General features: G+C 38.1%; 1 protein-coding gene across 2 annotated transcripts in view; it reads left to right on the top strand.

Annotated features, from left to right (window-relative positions):
* The window catches only part of IHO1 (interactor of HORMAD1 1), a 60,202-nt gene that overhangs the window by 20,600 nt on the left and 18,995 nt on the right, over positions 1 to 20,607 (top strand). For both annotated transcript variants that reach the window (XM_072651257.1, XM_072651249.1), the window contains exons 8-9: positions 9,236 to 9,284; positions 9,471 to 9,558. In XM_072651257.1, coding sequence (XP_072507358.1) covers positions 9,236 to 9,284; positions 9,471 to 9,558 — 137 coding nt within the window. The remainder of the gene's footprint in view (positions 1 to 9,235; positions 9,285 to 9,470; positions 9,559 to 20,607) is intronic.

Genomic DNA, 20,607 nt, shown 5'->3' with positions numbered 1-20,607 from the left:
AAAATAGCCTCCTCATTGGTTTTTTTGTCTCATCTCTCCCCACTCCAATCCATCTTTCAGACAGCTTCCTAACCCTGCAGCACCCAGTAGATTCAAATGGCTCCCTATTACCTCCAGGATCAGATTTAAAATCCTCTGTTTGGTATTTAAAGTTCTTCATACCCAGGCCCTCTTAATGTTGTTCTGGTTTCCTCTCACACTACTTCTCTTCACTCTCTCTCCTGTCTAGCCGTACTGCCCTGGCTGCTGTTCCTCACACGTGACTCTCCATTTCTGGCCTCTGTCTTTGTACTGGTTGTCCTCCATCTTGGAACTCTAACCTTCCTGACTTCCACCTTTTAGATCTCTGACTTCATTCGCAACTCATATCAAAGTTCAAACTCTTTAGCCCTCTCCTGGTTTCCCTACTTCCTAGTGTTTTTCCTTCTAAGTTTACTTTTGTATGTGTCTTATAGGTGGCTTAGTGGATGGAGCTCTGGGCCTGGAGTCAGGAAGATCTGGGTCCAAATCTGACCTCAGACATTAGCTGTGTGTGTGATCATGGGCAAGTCACTTAACCTCATCTGCCTCCATTTCCTTATCTGTAAAATGGGGGTAATAATAGCGCTTAACCTCCCAGGGCTGTTGTGAGGATCAAATTAGAAGTGTAAAGTGCCTGGCACATAAACATAAATGTTAGTTATTTTTGTGATTTGTGATATATACATCCGTACATGCTGTTCCCCACTAGAATGAAGCTCCTTGATGGGAGGATTGCTGCTTTTATGTGTATCTCCATTTCTTAGCATCATGCTTTACACAGTATAAACTCATAATAAACACCAATTGGTCGGTTTTCATTTTACCACATTATCTCCCCCCCTCACAAATAGTGCTTACTGAGAGCTTTCCCATGCCCATTGTGTTCTTCCTCAGGGATGTCAACCTTACAAAGAATGGCGTTTGGCTCTCTGCTTTTCCCCAGGGTTATTGTACAGTCCTGACCTTCAGAAGGGCACTGGTGCATGAGTTGAGCTAGGCTGAGTCCTTTGAAATTGGAGGCCAGCCTCATTCCCAGAACTACTGACTACCTTTCAGATGGAATTTAGTACAGCTCACAGACAATGCTGAAGGCAGGCCGGCTTCTCACAGATTGAGCCTGACGGCTCCGTCTCTTTTTGGTGACCTCATCTTCTTTCCTACCTAGTTGATGTTTTGCATTTCATCGAACTGTCATTCTTTTCTCCCCTCCCCTCCAGGCCAAATCAATCATCAGAAGGAAGCTTTAGCTTCTTTCTGAAATCTCTTAGCTACAAACTGAAAAACACCATGGCCTCGCAGCTGCAAAAAGACTGAAAAGAAGACGGAAAATATCCAACATGCTTTTTTTTGAAAGCATAGTGCCTTCTTATCAAAGGAACTCTGTTGGAGGACTTGTTTGACTTAATTAATACCATGACAGTTAATAGCTATCATTCATTTCATTTTGAATAGCTGCCAGGTATGTAGTTCATCTTCAGAAGGACAAATGGAATTTCTGAGGGGCCTCTGAGGAGATAAGATTTCTTTTCCTCCTGTTTATAGCTCTCTTTCCTTTAGAAATAAAAGGCCCAAACTAACTATAGGACCTTTGCCTCTTGATTAATACAGATTTTAAGCTGCTGATTGACTAGTTTCTTTTCTCCAGGTACTGTCGCTCTGCATTTCCTCTACATTTTCTGTCATCTCTTCAATACGGTTTATGTAATTTTCAGAGCCATTTAACATTCAGTAAAAACAGAGAACACATTATGAGCTTGCTGTTCTAAGAGTATCTCAAAGAAGTTAAGAAAAAAACCAGGGCTCTTTATTTAGAAACATTTCAGCATAAGAAACTGAATTCCATAATAGAAGAGTGGGAAGGGACAGTTATGAGAAATTCCATCTCAATGTAAGCTCCTACTTTTAGTTTCTTGTTTTCTGTCAATGAGGTCAAGTTATAATGTGGTGAGAAAGAAATGAAAAAAATGAAGGGAGAGGAGAGTGCAAAGATGGTAACTGACATCAGGGAAGGAATGATGTCTAGTCCAGTGTTCCAACAAATCCTTCCTGGTAAATGCTAGCTTAGCTTAAAAAGTAAAGCATTATAGTCAGTTTGATCAGACTGAAGTTTTTTAGTTTGAAGTTATGTACTTGTGGACAGTCACAGTAAGGGGACATAAAATCAAAGATTCTCCAAAAAATCCTGGACATTTAGATGATCATGATGGTGAAGCTATTGGTGTTCTTTTGTGAGAAACAGATTAGATTCATTAAGCAGGTAGGAACAAGTGAGTAGATCATAGAAAGATTATTTCTGTCTGTGAAGGATTGCTCAGGATTGTGGTGAAATTAGCTGCGGTGGATTTTGGGGTTGCATTCAATGACAAGCCTTGGTTTTCATAGCAAAATAGCATACTAAGACTAGATACAGTCTTGGTGGCCATTCCTTCCCCACACCCACATTGCTTACCTTCCCCTGTCAGTCATCCCTGGATCTGTGACCCAGAACTGAGTAATGAGCCCCAGAGCTGCTATTTGGCATCTGTTCCCATAGCCTTCACAAGATCAGTGTCCTTCTGCATGAGTCTGGGATTCTGTGCTCTGGTATACAGCTTCCATCCTTTCTCAGTTCTTACACACCAGAATCTTCTGTGGCCCAAACAGTCCCCCTCTCAGATGTTCCCAGGCCTCTTTGTTTATCTTCCATGCTGACCTGAGCTGGAAATATGACTTATTTTGATTTTTTTCTTTGATTTCCTGATTAGGACTCCCATCTGGTACATTTTCTAGATACTTGTGGAGGAAATGCATTGGAAAGCTTAACTGCCTTCTTCCTGTTACTCTGATATCCTGGCTCCATCTCTGGATCCCCAGATTCTTGACACTTATCCAGAAGATCTGACTTTTCTACTACTGCCTTGGGCTTCTTCTACCAGTGAGGAATATGCAGCTATAACACGCCTCAGACATAGCCTCTCCATCTCAGCCATCTCTGGTGCTGATAGGAAGTGGAGAGACGTTCCCCCGGGAGTTATAGGGATAGGCAGGCTTCATTCCCTTACACAGGGACCTAGTTTTACTTTCAGGTCTTGTGGGATGCTACTCTGTGCTCTGATCACTGACTGTATGATCTTTAGCAGGTCTGACTGCTCCCTTTGTAGGTAGTACAAAGGAGTTCCAATCCCACAAAAGTTTGAACCAATCATATTATCCTCTGAGACTTAATCACCCACTCTGAGTGATTTGTGAATGGGTCAACAAATACTTGGGTCTCCATTATTACAAACAGCATCATGGAGGTCATCAATTATCTTAGTAGCTGAATAAGACTTATTGTTACATTGGGAGATGCAACCAAAGTCTGAATTTGCACTTTTGGGATGTACCCAGTTCTTGGAGATGATATGAAATGTAACTACTCCAGGAAAATTCAGAATTCTTCACACATAGAGTCCCTTTAACCTCATCAAGTTGAATAGGCTTCCCTTATCAACCCTCTACAATAGTGATAATAGGTCAGTTCTTAATTCTTGTTTAGAAGATATGACTTTGTTTTCATATAGACTAACAGAATTTCCTAATTTGTTCTTTTTCTTATAGAAGAGGTTAGATTATACTGACAGCCTATGAGCTTGCAGACAAAGTAATAGGTTTTTTTTTTTTGAATAGAAAAAAAATTCTTCATTTGATAGATCATAGAGTCTCAGAGTTGGATACTAGTACTAGGGTATTAGTTTAACCTGTACCTGAACAGGAATTCCCTGAAAGTAGTGAAAAATTAATATTCCTAAGCAACTTATTCTTTAGTATGGAGATATAAAATGAATTCTGAATGTACATGTAATGAGAATTGATCAAAGAAACTCTGATCAATCTAATTAATCACACACACACACACACACACACACACACCTCCCCACCCCCAAACATAACACTTGGCTCAGTGCCCTGTAAGGCCTCTGGGCTCATGTAAACCCAGAGGAGTCAACTTTTCTCTGACCAAGCCTTTACTCTAAAATAAAACTATGCAGAAATTATGCAGCATGTATATAAGCTGTGGGACAGCCTTTATTTCTTCCACCACAGAAACTTCATAAAATACAAAAGACTCCTAAATATGTATGAACAAATATAAGAAACACAAGGCACTTAATGAGTTCATTATACTCCCTTAGGTGGTAAAGACACTTTGTACAGAACAAATCTTCCTCATTTATCCTGGATCTGTACCATGCAAGCTCTTCAATAGCAACACCATGAAGAGTTGGCAAGGTCCAGATCTCCCAGCCCCTCAGGACATGGCTTTATTCTTGAGCTCTAGAGTCCTCCTGTTGGTGCTCCTCTTTTCTTCAAAGCACATGGTAAGAAAATTCCCCTCAGAGCAGATAGTACCTGACTCTCAAATTCAGGATTACTCATGAGGTAACCCACAAACTGGAAACATTCATTATCAGAATTGATAGTCTCCGATTTGTACCCGAAAAGGAAAACAAAGCAGAGGAAAGAATCCAGGATTGGGAAATCTGGGTATAAGCATATATCTCCCACTGCCATGTGTTTCTGCTGTAAGTTGCCATTGATGATTCTATTTGAAGGTAGAGGAGAGAGATCCCCTCTCCTTCCTTTATTGTACTCCATTCCAGAAATCCAAGAGAGAGAAAAAAGAAAAAAGGCCCAAGTCCCAGGCTGTTCTACATCTCACTGTTACAGAACCCAGGGAAAGTAGTTCTTGAGACAAGTCTATCTTATTGGACTTTAGAAAGTCAGGAGATAGCCTCAGATACTGGGGACCACTCAGAAAACTTCCTTGTGTTCTCTCATAAAGGTACTGGGGCCCATGCCAAGCTCCACAAGAGATGCCCATAATAATAATAGCTAACAATTATATATTGCTTTAAGCATTGTAAAACTTTTTACAAATATTATCTAATTTCATCTTTATAACACTCTGGGAGATAGGAGTTTTTATTGTTCTCATTTTACTGATAAAGAAACTGAAATAGGCAGAGGTTCAGTGACTTGCCTAAGGTCATACTGCTAGTGTTTGAGGCTTGACTCCAGGTACAGCATTCTGTCAACTTCACCCTGTACCTTCCTCTTTACCTTCTCTAATCCTACCTTAAGGTCAAAGATTTGTGATCTCATCAAGTAGACAGGGGGAATGATCAGAGGGACTGACCAAAGACTCCCGATTAACCTCCTTTACAAGCAATTATCAGATTTTTGCTGTTTTTTCTGTGTTTTGTGGGTGCCTTTTGACCAGCAGTATGGTGTAGTGGAAAAAGTATGAATGTGTAGCAAGGTAAATCTGTCCTCAAATTCTGTCTCTGACACTCATTAGCTGCATGACTCTAGGCAAGATGTTAACCTTTCCAGTCCATAAAATGAGGATTTTAATTTTTAAATTAAAATTTAATTTTAAATTGTTAATTTAAAACAATCCTGTGTTTTAGGATTGTTGTGAGAATCAGATGAGAGATTGTATATGGAAAGGCTTAAAGCCAGATGTAAGTATGAGCTTTTATTATTTTAATAGTCTGCAGTGATTCACACTTTGACATTTAAGTTCCAAATAAGTAGGTTTGAAGATTTTTAAGAGAATTCTTAAGGGGATTCTTAAGGGAATCCACAAATCATGTTTATAACAATTGTAGAAAGAATTTGGGTGTTTTTTTTATGAGTTAGTTTGAGGTATGGGTGTACAGATAGTGTTTTCAGAGACAATGCTAGACTATCTAGAATAATGTTCTGAGAGTAAAGAATCAGTCCATGTCTGGTGGTGTGATTCAGTTTTACTTTTAATTAATCTGTCAACAAACATTTGTTAGAGCTTTTTATGTGCCTGACACTGTGCTTTGTAGACAAGGCACAGAGAATGAAACAATCTCTACGCGCATGGAGCTTATAATTCTTATAGGGGAGACAAGTACATGTATAAGTATATACAGAATAGATATCAAATGAATACAAACATATACAAAGTCATTAAATATAAGGAAGTTTGGAGGTGAGGGAACTTACAGTTAGGGAGGGAATCAGGAAAGACCATGCACAAGATGGTGTTTGAGTCACATCTTAAAGGAAGATCCCCTCTGTCTTGCTGTTTGTCCTGCATTCTCAAAGAGAACCAATGACACCAGAAATGTGATGTCATGACTTGCAAGTGAATTGGATTTAAGGGAAGCAGGGCTAGGCAAAAGTTACCAGTCTCACTCTCTCCTCTAGAGTCATCTGGGTCCAGTGTCAAAGTATAGATCAAGATGACTGGAGATGGCCCTGGGTGTAGTAGGAAACCTTGGTCTTTTTAAGCTAAGATCAGTTTGTCTGAGGTAGTGTCCATTCAGTGATTAAGGCTGGGTAAGAAAGGAGGCAAAAAATGGCCTCTTATACATAGTCAGAAAAATAAAATCAATCTGGGAGGGGAAGACCCTCAGGGTTTCTGACCAAAAGAGATACAGTTGCTATTTGACACTTACTCTTGAGCCATCAAAACCCAAACAATGGCCAAGTGAGGCTTAGGATGGAACCTACTGTTGGCCAGTCAGTGTGAGCCAGAGTAATTTGGGTTTAAGGTCTGCTCAGGTAGCTCCATTTGAATCCCAGTGGGCTTTATCAAAGCATGGTCTTCCAATGCTATATTTTAAGAAATCATAAATGAGAATACATGGAGCAAAAGAGTCAATTGTCCCAGTTTTTTTCCCTTCTCCAAAATGATAGAATAAATAAGTAGGGAAGAGAAAAAAAGAAATCTAGCCTGTAGACTCCAAGATATCCCATGAGGTTTCAGCCATCAAAATCTATATTCCTTTGAGCAGAGTGCCTACAAATAAGACTTTGATAAAAACCCTCCTCTCTATTGTTAACCTGAAAGTCTGGTTGAAGTAGAGGCAACAGGCTAAATGCATACATTTTTATTATTCAATCTTATTCCCCTTGAAATTAACAGTACATGACATTCCATGGAGCTAGATATTAAATCTAGCTACCTGGTACAAGAATAGTCTGGCTTAAATACCCTTTACTATGAGAAAGGAACTCTCTTAGTTGAACAAATTGTAAATTTGGTGAGACAGGACAATTAACAAAGTAGTTTCAGTTGGAATTTATGATTCCAGGCTGTGTAAAAAGCATATGTCTCTGTGACACAATATAAAGAGAAAATCCCACCACTCTAGTTGCAGGCATCCTGTCATAAACAGGTCCCTGAAACTGCTAACACAGGAAAGGGTATTTTTAACAGAGTTGACAAAGTTTCAGTTGAAATTACAACCCAAGATGTCTGTGTTTTCTTTACCATTCACATGCCATAACATAGTAGGATATAGAAAACATCCCATTATTCAGAAAAAGTGTCTTAGGTTAAAGGTCTCTTAAGGAATTTTAAGTCAGCCCTATCTAGCTTTTGTTGACATAGGAAGAGGCATTCTCTGAGTTTGCTTCAGAGAGAACAAAGAGACTATTCCAGAATTTATATTAAACATTATCACTATCTATGAAGTGGAGAAAGGAGGGAGTGCATTCTAGGCAAGTGGGCCACCAGAGCTGGGCACAGAGATGGGAGAAAGTGTGTCGTGTCTGAGGAACAGAGAAAGCTAGTTTGGCTGGATCACAGAGGGAAGAGGAGTGGGAATAGGGGTCAATAAGAGTTATGTACTGTTGTTGGACTCTCTGAAAATCATTCTCTCCCCTCTTTAATCATGTTCAGGTAATTTCATTATTTTCTCCTTATGAAAAGATGCTTAGTTTTAAGATTCTTCTTATCCCACCCCCAAATCTTTATAGTTCAGTAGAATCTTTTTACATCAATAATTTTTATATGCTGACAGTGCTTCCTAGGAGACAGATAGAGATTAAATCTCAATCCTGTCTCATAATCTAGTAAGAGATATAACATATACCAGTAAATATCATACAAAATAAAATGTGGAGTAATACAAGAAGTAATGACTTTGGAGCCAGAAGACTCAAGTTCACATCCCTGCTCTTTACTGCTTCATGACCATGGACAAGTCCTCACCTACATAGGCTTTAGTTTTCCTCTCTATAAAAGGAGTTAAACTAAAAGATTTCTAATGTCCTTTCCAGCACGAAGACCTATGCATATAAGCAAACAAAACAAATACAAATTTGTTTCTTTTTTAAAAATATCTTTCATTTTATTTCATTTTAATTAAAAAACAATTTTTTCTCCTTCCCTCACCTCCCAGTTTTTTAAAAAAGGTAAAGATAAACAAAACCCTTATAGCGTCATTGAATAAAACAGGAATAACGATTGGCTGTTGATGTCGCCACAGGTAGGTGGCGCTATAGACGCGTCATAGCCTGGCTTAGAGACTCGTCTGCACCCTGACTGTGTGGTCCTGAGTGAGGCACTTCATCCTGTTTGCCTCCATTTCTTCATGTGTAAAATGAGCTGGAGAAGGAAATGGCAAACCACTCGAGCATTTCTGCCAAGAAAACCCCAAATGGGGTCAGGAAGAGTTGGACATGACTGAACAACAACTGAAGAACAAAATGTGTTGCCATAATAGTGTTACTCCAGAAATTTTACAGGAAATAATTATGATAGCTCTTTTTTCATCAGAAATTTTTTCCAAAGTTATCACTGGCACTTTTTCTCTTATAGTAGAAGTCATGCTATATCAAAAACGTATGCATGTTTTTGAAACTTAGCAGAAAACTTCATTACCTATCATGAACCCAATGAAGGACAAATTAGTCTTTCTTACTTGGTATCAAAAAATTAATTTAGTTCCAGAATCACTTGGAGCCTTTTATGATCCTTTGGAGAGTGAGCTTGGGTTCATTTTTGAAGTATAGACCTGGCATGTTCATAGAGAAAAAGTGATTCGCCTTTTCCAAATAGTTAAGTAAGACTAATGCTTACTAGCTGTATCATGTTGGACAAGTCCTAGTCCCCTCTCTGGACCTCAGTTCCCCCTGTAAGATGAGGGTATTAGACTGCTGGACCAGAGACTCCTTCCAGCTCTAAAGCTTATGATTATGTAATTCTAAAGCAGTCAAATAATGTCCAAGCTGCCAGAGTTTCTTGTGGTTTGGGAATTAACGCTTTCCTACCTCTGTCTTTGAAGAACTGCTAGCAAGTCATTGATTTTATGATGATATAGGAGGTATTCTACTTTCCACTTTATACTTCATCAACTCCTTTCCATTTCTGATTGTTGTAGTAACTCATACAGGTATTTACATATTTACTTTTTCCTCTCTATTTTAGTGAGGCTCTAAACAGCTTCATTTCCTATGTCAGAGAAAGCATCCACAGGGTAAGTGTCTTCACATTCAAAGAAGCAGTAGAATGTTGAAAATATTCTGAATATTGAGATTTCTGATTTTACCGTATTTGTCTTTATTCTTTTTTGTTTTTCTTCCTTGTTCAAGACTTAATAAAAATTCTATAATGAGAGTGACATTTGATGAGTGAGCTAATTTGATTTTGTTGAATTTCTTAGTTGCAAACATCTGTGAAAAAGTTGGAGGAAGAACTCAGTGCAAGAAGTCAGTCTGTTTTGGATTCACTGGAAGCAGTTGCTAAGACATGTAAGTAGTGCGTCCTCTGTTTTCAGTTACTAACAGCACTGACAATACGTGTAACATGAATATCTTGTTTCTCAGCCAGGATTGAGGAGTATGGGCAGCAATAAAATGTGCAGTTTTTTTTAGAAGAGTTAGACAAAATCTGTTGAACTAAGGATCACTTGGCACTTACATAAAGAGAGGGAATCAGAAAATAGCCATCAGTTTGCAAGGCCAGCTTTCTGTGCTGGTAATACTTGGGCTTGTTTCATCCTTTGCAAGGTGCTTTTTCTAGACTGTGACACAACAGGATGGCTGTGTCTTTGTGTCATTCTTTATAAAGACAGGTGGTTGATTGCTTGGCTGTGTCTTCTTATCTGGGTGGTGGCAGTGAGCCAGAAACTCACTAGGGATCCCTAAATTCCAGCATCACTGGGTAGTACTGCCATTAGGGACACCATACTCAGAAGGTGCCTATAAAGTTGCACAAGATTACGATGACTGCTCTTGAATTTCAGTGAGTTCATTCTGTGGTGATCTTCAAAGTCTTTACCATTTACTTTCATAGTTTGTAGCAGCACCAAAGTACCTTCTGGCTATTTGCTAGTATTTCTTCATGGAATTTTAAAAATCTTTTTAAAAAAAATTATTACTCATTTATTTTAAACATTCTTTTCTTTTTAAATTTTGAGTTCCAAAATCTTTCCCTTCCTCCTAATGCTTCCCCATTCATTGAAAAGGTAAACAAAATTATATCTATTATACATGTAAAATCATGCAAAGCACATTTCCATATTAACCATAATACAAAAAAATGAAGCAAGAAAATTGTACTTCAACTTGTTTTCAGAGTATATCAGTTCTCTTTCTGGAGATAGATAGTATTTTTTCATCATGAGTGCTTTGGAATTGTCTTGGGTCACTGTACTGATCAGAGTAAGCCAAGGCTTTCATAGATAATCATCATTATAACATTACTGTTACTGTGCAGAATGATCTCCTAGTTCATCTCACTTCACTTTGTATCAGTTCATAGATCTTGTCATGTTTTTTCTAAAACTACTCTCCTTGTCCTTTCTTTTAGCATAATAGTAGTCCATCACAATCATATGCTATAGCTGGTTCAGCCATTCCCCAATGGTGAGCATCCCTTCAATTTCCAATTCTTTGCCATCACAAAAAAAAAAGCTACTATAAATATTTTTGTACATATAGATCTTTTTTTTTTTTTTTTTTGGTGTCTGTGGTGGTACAGACCTAGTGGTGATATTGCTAGGTCACAGGGTATGCACAATTTCATAGCCCTTTGAGTATAGTTCTAAATTGTTTTCTAGAATGGTTAGACCATGAAGTTTCCCTTCATCCTCTCCAATATTTATCATTTCTGATAGGTGTGAAGTGGTGATACCTTGGAGTTGTTTTAATTTGCATTTCTCTGATCAGTAGAGATTTAGAAAATTTTTTCATATGGCTATAGATAGTTTTGATTTTTTTCTTCTAAAAATTGCCTGTTTACATCATTTGACCATTTATTAATTGAGGAATGACTTATTTTTATGAATTTGACTCAGTTCTGTACACAGTATATATTTAAGAAACAAGGCCTTTACTAGAGAAACTTGCTGTGAAAATTTTTGATATTACTTCATTGTCTATGGTACCTTTTAGCAAAATGTAGCTTTCCTGATTATCTCTTTTAATTAGGTCTGCTTTTGCTTTTGCTTTGTCTGAGATCATGATCACTACCCTTGACTTTTTTACTTCAACTGAAGTATAATAGCTTCTGCTTCAGCCCTTTATTTTAACTCAGTGTGTGTGTCTCTCTATTTCAAGTGTGTCTCTTATAAATAATGTATTGTTGGATTCTGTTTTCTAATCCATTCTGCTATACATTTCTGTTTTATGAATGAACTCATCTCATTCACATTCACAGTTATGATTACTAACTGTATATTTTCCTCCATCCTATTTTCTTCTGTTTATCCTTCTCTCTCCCCTTTTATCTTGTCCTTCCTCAAAAGTCTGTTTTGCTTCTGACCACTGCCTCCCTTAATCCACTCTCACTTTTATCATTCCCCCTTCCTCCATATCTCTTATTCTCTTTCCCTCTTATTTCTCTGTTGGGTAAGATAGATTTCTTTACCCATCTGAGTGTGTATATATATTCTTCCCTCTGATGACAGTAAGGTTCCCCCATTTCTCCCTCCACCACAAAAGCTGTTCCTTGCATGCCTCTTTTATGCGGGAAAATTTTCCCTATGCTTCCTCTCCCTTTTCCCTTCTCCCAGTGCATCCCTTTTTCTCATCCTTTAATTTTTTGGGGAATAGGGGGCAGAGATCATCCCAACATAATTGACTCACACTCATGCCTTCTGTCTATGTAGATTCCTTTTAACTGTCCCAATAATGGTAAAGGTCTTAGGAGTTACATGTATCATTTTTCCATATAAGAATGTAAACAGTTTAACTTTAATTGACTGTCTTATGATTACTCTTTTATGTTTACCTTTTCATGTTTTTCACACAACATTCATGTGTTTGAATGTCAAATTTTCTATTCAGCTCTCGTCTTTTCATCAAAAATGCATGAAAATTTTCTGTTTCATTAAATATTAATCCCCTAGAAGGATTATACTCACTTTTGCTGGGTAAGTTATTCTTGATTGTAATTCTAGCTCCTTTGCCTTCCAAAATATCATATTCCAAGTACTTTGCTTCTCTAACATGGAAGCTGCTAAATCTTGTGTGATCCTGACTGTGGCACCCTGATATTTGAATTGTTCCTTTCTGGCTGCTTGAAATGTTTTCTCTCTGACCTGGAAGCTCTGGAATTTGGCTATAATATTCTTGGGAGTTTTCATTTTGGGATCTCTTTCAGGAGGTAATTGGTGAAGTCTTTCAATTTCTATCTATTTCTCTGTATTTTCAATTTCTCTGTATCTAAGATATTGAGGCAGTTTTCCTTGATAATTTCTTCTATTTTTTTCATTCTTTTTATTTTATTTTATTGTTTCTTGGTGTCTCATGGAGCCATTAGCTTCCTCTTACTCAATTCTAATTTTTAAGAAATTATTTTCTTCATTGAGCTTTTGTACTTCTTTTTCCATTTGGCCAATTCTGTTTTTTAAGGACTTTTTTCTTCAGTGAGTTTTGGTGTCTCTTACCATTAGACCAATTCTGTTTTTTTAAAGTATTATTTTCTTCGGTATTTTTTTTGCTTTTATCAAGCTATTAATTAATTCCCCTTTCATAATTTTCTTGTATCACTCTCATTTCTTTCCCCAAATTTTTCTTTACCACTCTTATTTCTTTCTTGAACTCTTCCAGGAATTCTTGGTGAGCTTGGGTACAATTAGCATTTTTCTTTGAGGCTTTAAGGGTTGTAGCCATTTTCATGTTATTATCTTCTGAGATCGGTCTTACTTGGTCTTACTTGCTACCATAGTAGCTTTTAATGGTCAAGTTTTCTTGTTGTTACTTGCTAATTTTCCAGCCTATTTCTTGACATTGAACTTTATGTTAAAGTTGAACTCTATTCCCCTGATAGGGTGGGGGTGCTGTCCCAAGCTTCAGGCTTTTTTGTACTGCTGTTTTTAGAGCTAGTTCTGGGGGTCTGTAAGTTCCCAGTGCTTCCAAGGTGATGTGAGCTGGAGAAAGGTATGGTCACTACTCTCCTGGTCTACGTTCTGGTTTTTGCTGAGGAAAGACCCTGGTCCCCTGTAGATATAAATGCTAGTGTTCCTTTTGGCCCTGCAAAAGTGATCAGGTCCCCTTCTTTCCTTTAGTAGACCTCTTCTGCCATCTTCCTAAGTTGTCTTCGGCTGGGAAAATGTCTCACCCTGGCCTTTTGTTGGTTTGGCCACTCCAAAATTTGATCTGAGAAGTTATTTTAAAATTGTTTGGAGGGGAATGTTGGAAGAATTCAGCAGGGTTGCTACATGTACTCCACTGTCTGGGCCCACCTCTGCTTACCAAATTTATAGATTGTTCCTGAACCACTAGAAAGAGCTCTAACAGGAGAAAGAAGTGAACAATCACGTGTAAGGTGGGGCCTGTTCGTTCTTAAATGGCTGGCCAGCCAGATAGAAGGCCCTTTGCAGAAGTGATCTGCGTTTTAGTTATATGCATGTATGTGTGTTTGTATACATAACTCATGTATATGCTTATTCAAAAATGCAAATTAGATTCACATGATCCAAATACAATGTGATAGATTGCCTGTGGATTACAAAACATGCTTTTGTGCAGTTTAACAACTAAATTCCCATCTGTTTGCAGAGTAGTATTGTACCATCTGTGGACTTCAAAACTTGATGCTAATATAATGTACTGGCACATCTGTTTAGACACCTACTTATTCAGGAAGGTGTTATGACTGACTAAATGAAAATCAAAAAACAAATCTAAATCTGTTTTACTTCCCTGTACATAAAAATATAGCAGGTATCCATTTTAAGTAGAAGAGACATGGAGAGGAGGCAAAGGCAAAAGATCATAACATTTCCTTTTTATTAGATGGGACCTTAGAGACCCTCTAGTCAAATTTCCCTCCTTTTGTAATGAGGAAACTGAGTCCCATTTAGTCAACAAGTTTACTATGCCCCGGGCCCTGTCCTTTATACAAAGAGTGGCAAGAACATCCCTGTCCTGATGAGGGAGACAACACGTCAAGAACTAGATTAGGCAAGATCTTTACAGAGTTGGGGGAGGGGATCTCAGAGAGAAAGGTACTAATAGTTGGTGGAATTTAGAGAAGTGAAGAAGTTTGGTCACCTAGCTAGGTAATGTCAGATTGGATAAAACTGTCTCAACTTGCACAGAAGGTTCTTCTCATTTAAATAGTGAAGGAAGCAGAAGTAAGAATGTAAGCAGGTGAGATAGAGAACTGGCAGTCATCCTTTGGTAGCTGTGTCAGGAGTACAGAATAGTCCACACTATTACAGGTGAAAGATTTAGCACAGCCCTGATTGGTATCTTTCTTATTGGTTAGATACAGAAAGTTAGTAGGATTTAAATCCAAAAGGAACCTTAGAAATCACCTAGTTCAGCTCCGTCAGAGAGAATTCTGGCATGTTCTCTGTTGACTAAACACAGTCTAATACAATACTCTAATATATCATTCTTCACTGGCTGTTTTCAGACTTCGTCATTCAGGCAAAGGGAAGATATAGATAGATATTCTTCAGAAATGCTAGGCTTTTTTGTTCAATAGCTGGAACCCTTGTATAGTAAAATCTTTCTTTCCCCACTCTAAGAAGTTTGATTTCATCACTTCCCTGTAAATGGCTTTTTAGTCCTTGCACAGGGACAGTTTTGTTCCTCAGAGCCATGGGATTGATTAGTAAGAGAACAGCTTGAGCCATAATAATACTGGTCCTATCCTTATCGCTACTGAACAAGTAGAAATGTGATTAGGGGAAAGAAAAGAGAAGTAGATCCTACAAAATCAGAAAATATGGCTTCTGAAAAAATTTAGTTGACACATTTTATTTTGACACAGCATACATTACCCAACAAAGATCCTTCCCCTCCTGGTAAAATGTTTTCTGAATGAGTTAAATAGAACTATTTAGAGTGTTTGTGACTGATAGTGCCTGTCATAGGATTATGGAATCATAGACTTATAGCAGGAGGAGACAGTAGAAGTCATCTAGACATACTTTAAAGTAAATGGACGTAAAATAATCAGAGAACCAGACCAACAGATGAGGTAACTAAGGCCTCAAGAAGTTAGTGACTTTACAGAACTGGAAATGAAATCCAGCTTGTCAGATGGCCCTGCTGTCCTGTAAGTGATTGTTAACAGAAAGGAAGACTGTGTGCTTTCACTTTAATCATTTAGAACCAAAATTGTCATTTGTCTTTGACCTGAGTTTTGTTGCCTTTTACATTGTGTGGATATCATTCTTTTGACTCGGATTTTTTCATTCTGTATCATCACATCATATATGTCCTTCCATGTTTCTCTAAACTCTTCATGTTATGTTATACATTATTTCTAATTATACAATAATATTCCATTATACTCATGCCAGTTTTTTAAGCTGTTTCCCAGTATTTGGAAATAGATTTTATTTCCAGGTTTTTGTTACTAAAATAATGCTGCTATAAATTTTAGGGGATACATATGAGTTTTTTTTGTTTTTTGTTTTTGCTACTATTAACCTCCTTGGTACAGAAACCCAGTTGTGGGCTCTTAAGGTTAAAGGTTATGAATAACACAGCAATTCATTTTACATAATTCCACATTCTTTTCTACACAGTTTAGACCAATTCTTGACTTTACCAGCATTGGATTTGTTTGTCTGAGATACTCCTCTAAAAATAAAATTTCCCATATTTTCCTACATCTCGATTTTGATGGATTTGATTTCTCAAAGTAATTTTGGTTTGTATTTTTCCAATTTTTAGTGGTTTTAAAGAGTACTCAAGTGGTTGGTGATATTCTGCTTTTCTTCTTTTGAAAATTATACACATTCTTGGATTACTTTGTTGAAAAATAGCTTGTACATAATAGGTACTCAATGTTGAGTTAAAAGAAAAAATGGTTTTTTAATAAGTTTATGCTGATTGCCTATAGATTTTAGATGTCAGATTGTCAGATGTTTACTGTAATGAAGGCCTTAACCTGAGGTTGGTGAATGAATCTCTATTATTTTCTTACTTGTTTTCGAGCTGGCATGGCTGGCATGGCTGGCACTAGATCTGTTTGGGACCTATTCCATAGGTGTCCCTTCCAGAGAAGTGGAAGCTGTTTTTATCCTAAAATTTTCTGAGCTCCTCTGGAAGACTTTACTTATGGACTATTAAAGTGGCTGTATTACTTTCAGTTTAACTTAACAAACAGGTTCAGTTCTAAAGAACTTATATTTTAATGGCGAGAAAAAGGTAATTAACACAAATATGACACTACCCTAGATGACTAGATCCCTAGCAGTGGCAACAGTCTAAATCAATCTATGTGCTATTTTCATTGCATTCAGACATTTTATTAACTGGAATACAATAACTGAGTTATCTGCCAAGGGCACTTTGAGACATTTTCCTCCCTGGTACTTGAGTGGTCCAGGATTTGGAAAGACTCTAGTATCTCCACCAGACTCCAGAGGGCACTCAGGCTGCTCTCTGCCACCCCACTCACTCCCCTATGGTGTGGGGGCCTTGAGTGACAACTTAAAGTCATGCTGACTTATAATTTATAAGGTTTATAATTTGATATGGAACATTGTTCAAAAATAAGAAATTTAGAAACCTATGGCTCTAGAGCCTGCCTTCCACCTGGTATCTGTCCTCTCAGTCAGTGACTACAACACCACACTCACACACCTTGATGGGGCACATGAACATGGCAAAAATGGAAGGGAAGAGATTTCATGATCCTCCATGGAACCGTCTACCTCTCACTACCTACAATTGCCCAAGATTTCCTCCAGGATATCCTGTCCCTGCTTCAGGTAGCGCTAAGGAAATTTCCAATCCATACATTTTGATAAGTTTTAGGAAGGATTAAAAGATCTGAAAGGTATCCTGGTCTCTATCTCAGGTTCATAGACAATAATAGAGGAAAGCAGAGAGAGGATCATTAAGGAAAAACCTTTCTTGCTACCTTATTCATGGACTGTGAGGATTCTCAAGAGCTACCAGTTTGGAGACTCAGTGTTTTTACTTCTTTTTTTTCTTAAAAAAAAATATTTTTTTTTTTGCTTTTACTTCTTTCACTTAGGCCTCAGGACTCTGTTCCCTACCTACAGCTTAGTGTTTGCCTTCTCACTCAAACACATCAAGGCAGGCACAAGGATCCTCACTATGACCAGTTAGTACCTCTTCAATGCATCTGACTCTGCAGCCCATCAACAATCCATTTCTTCATCATGTGGTTAGCAGACAAGAACATTTATAAAGTGTCTACACATGCTCCAAATGAGGAGTAGAGGGCTTCCATTTCACGTCATCTTGCTTTTCTGGAAGCAGGCTTGCCTCCCTGCCTCTTCCACATGAGGATGGCATCAGCTAAGCAGACTGTACCTTAGCAGTATTGTAGTCATTAGAGAAAGAAAAGCAGCCAGTCCCATACATCAGGATCTAGATTTTGTTTCTTCCGTTCTCTTGTACCATTTCCTGTCTTTTGGAGTTCCTCAGAAATTGTTCTACCAGGACTTCCCATTCTTGAAATCATAGTCATCATTATGGGCTCAAAGATTAAGTAATTATAATTAAAATGAAGAAGGTAAAGCAAAGGTGTAGGCTACACAAAAGCAAAGGAGAGTGAGATAGTGTAAAGGGAGAGTCTATAACAAGTAATCAGTAAGTGTTTACCATGTGTCGGGCACTGTGCTAAGCCTAGGGATGCAAAGAAAAAACTCTTCAAGGAGCTTGCATACTAAATGAGGAGAAAACATAAATCTAAATAGATGTCTAGTCAAAGTGCTATGAGAAATCTGGGAAGCAAGATATGGCTTTTACCTGGATGATGAGAGTGAGTCAGGAAAAGGCCTCATGCAGAAGGAAGGACCTGTGGTTAGGTCTTGAAGAAAAGGAGGGATTTCAACAGGAACAGGGCAGACTCTCACTTTTAGTACTTTGAGTTGCTTTCGGTTTTCTGAAGATGGGTTGGCAAAGTGAGGAAGAAGTATAAAATTCTTTTTCTTTGAATTAGTAGAGTCCCTCTCTCCTCTTTCGTCCTTTTTCCTCCACTTCCTACTTTCCTACTAAGACGTAGATTCAGGGCCACAGATTGGTTTCCTTGGATCTAGTAAAGCTTCTGGCTTTGTCTAAATTATCTGTCATTTCTCCATTTCTCCAGCTAACTTTGCCTGTGATATTTGGTCCAAAAGGACATTGTTTTGCTTTTTTCAGTGAGGGCCAGGAAAGTGGGCTGTACAGTTCACTTGTTTTAGAGTCTTAAGATAATGGATTTCAGCATGTCCAGAAAGAATTGATACATTGGAATTGATGGTTTTTAACAAATATCTTCCAAGTAGAAAGGGCCTAGAAAGGATATGTTACTAACATCATAAATCATCTGGAGGAACAAAGATGGAATGGAATCTTGCCACAAAATGACTCATTTAGAATATTGAATCTAGACTGGAAACTTTGCCCTCTTTTGTTATATGGCATGTTATTGGAGTTTATGTGTCCATTGTTGCTAAGAAACATTTCTATTTAGGTACTCTTCTGTAATTTATAATTAAATCCTACACTGCAGATATCTTCATAGATGTCTTGGAAACTATATGAATAATGAGCATCCTTCTTGAGTTTAAGGGTTAGTACTTAAAACAGGAGGAAATAGATTTTTTTTTTCTGAATGCTGGGTAGATTTTTATAGGTATCTGTGATAAGAAAGTCAGCTTTCTACAGTATACCTAATTATTTTGCAAGACCAAAGTGTTGGGTCACACTGCTGCGGAACCAATTCCAAACCTATTTTTCTTTACATCAGTTCTTATTTTGCTTCCCTGTAACTTCTATTCATTGTTACTAGGTCTGAGGGACTAAGAAGGACCATCCCTCGCTTATGGGACAGTCTTTCAGATACTTGGAGATAATTGTATGACTCCTGGCCTAACATCTCTAGCTCCTTTATGCAGTCTTTATATGGTATGGCCCTGTGCCTTCCTTAGTGCATGCAGCCTGAGCTATTTGGGCATCCATCTGACACTGTTGACTTGTATTTAGCTTTCAGTCCACTTAAAACCCCTGATCATTTTTCATATGAACTGCACTCTAGCCATGCCTTCCACATCTTGTACTTGTAAAATTGATTTTTTTAAACCCAAGTTTAGGACTTTATTAAACTTACTTTCATTTTATTTGGCCTAACATCCAAATCTGTAAAAATTTTAAAAAATCCTGACTGTCACCCAGTTTATTAGCTTTCCCTTCTAACTTTGTAACAGCTACAGACTGGGTAAGCATACTGTCCATTTATCCTTATCTAGGTTGTTGATAAAAATTCTAAATATCATAGATGACTATGATATTTATTTAGGCACTCAGTCAACACTCAGTTAGTCGGCAAGCATTCATTGAGTGCTTACTATGTGCCAGACACTGTGCTAAGCCCTGGGATCCAAAAACAGGCAAAAAGAGTCTACCCTTGCAGAATTGACATTCTAACGCAGAAAACAACATGTCAGTAACTAGGTACATACAAGATATAAACAGAGTAAGTGGAAAGCAAACCTAGGAAGGAAGGCATTAGCTATTGGAAGGGCTAAGAAAGGTGGAGTGCAAAAAGGGACATTTGAGCTGAGCTGAAGAATTTCAGGAAAACAATGAGACCAGGATTAATGGGCAGAGCCTTCTGTGCATGGGGAACCACTTTCTCAAGGAGGACCATCACATCAGGAAGATGATGCCATGACTTGCAAGTGAATTAGATTTAAGTGAGGCAGGGCTGTGCAAGGTCACCAGTCTCACTTTCTCCTCCGGAGCCATCTGGGTCCAGTGGCAAGATATAGATCAGGACAACTGGAGATGGCCCCCGAGGAACCATTAGTGCAAAGGCTGGAGAACATGTTATGTTTGAGGACCATCAGGAAGGCTGGCACTGCTGGATCATAGAGCACATGGAAGAGTATAGACTGAGTGGGAGTTTGGAAAGGTAGAAAGGGGCCAGATTACGAAGAGCTTTAAATGTCCAAATGCATATTTGATCCTGGACGTAATAGGGGGCCACTGAAGCTCTTTGAGCAGGGGGTGACATGGTCTGCCCAACACTTTAGGAGAATCACCTTGATAGGCAAGTAGTATACGTATTAGAGGGAGAGAAATTTGAGACTGAGAGAACTTGAATAAGGCTAGAATTCCCATAATTTCTCCACCTTCAACTCGTTCATCCTTTTGTTGGAAATTAGATCCAAAATAGATTCCCTTATTGCTTCCCCTACCTTCTTGAAGGATACAATTATCATTAAGACAAATCAAGAAATTGTTAGCTGCTTTGTTTCTGATGTGGTGAGGAGAGTCTAAATTTCTCCCTGGAGAAGAGTTGAGAAAATATAGCTCCTCCTTCCTTTGAAGAAATGATTGACTATGAGTGTGGAATATTATAACTATCATCACCAC

Source organism: Notamacropus eugenii, chromosome 1 (assembly GCF_028372415.1).
Source record: "Notamacropus eugenii isolate mMacEug1 chromosome 1, mMacEug1.pri_v2, whole genome shotgun sequence".
Classification (NCBI taxonomy): domain Eukaryota; kingdom Metazoa; phylum Chordata; class Mammalia; order Diprotodontia; family Macropodidae; genus Notamacropus; species Notamacropus eugenii.
Note: the sequence above shows the minus strand (reverse complement) of the source record. Positions and strands in the feature narration are given on the sequence as shown.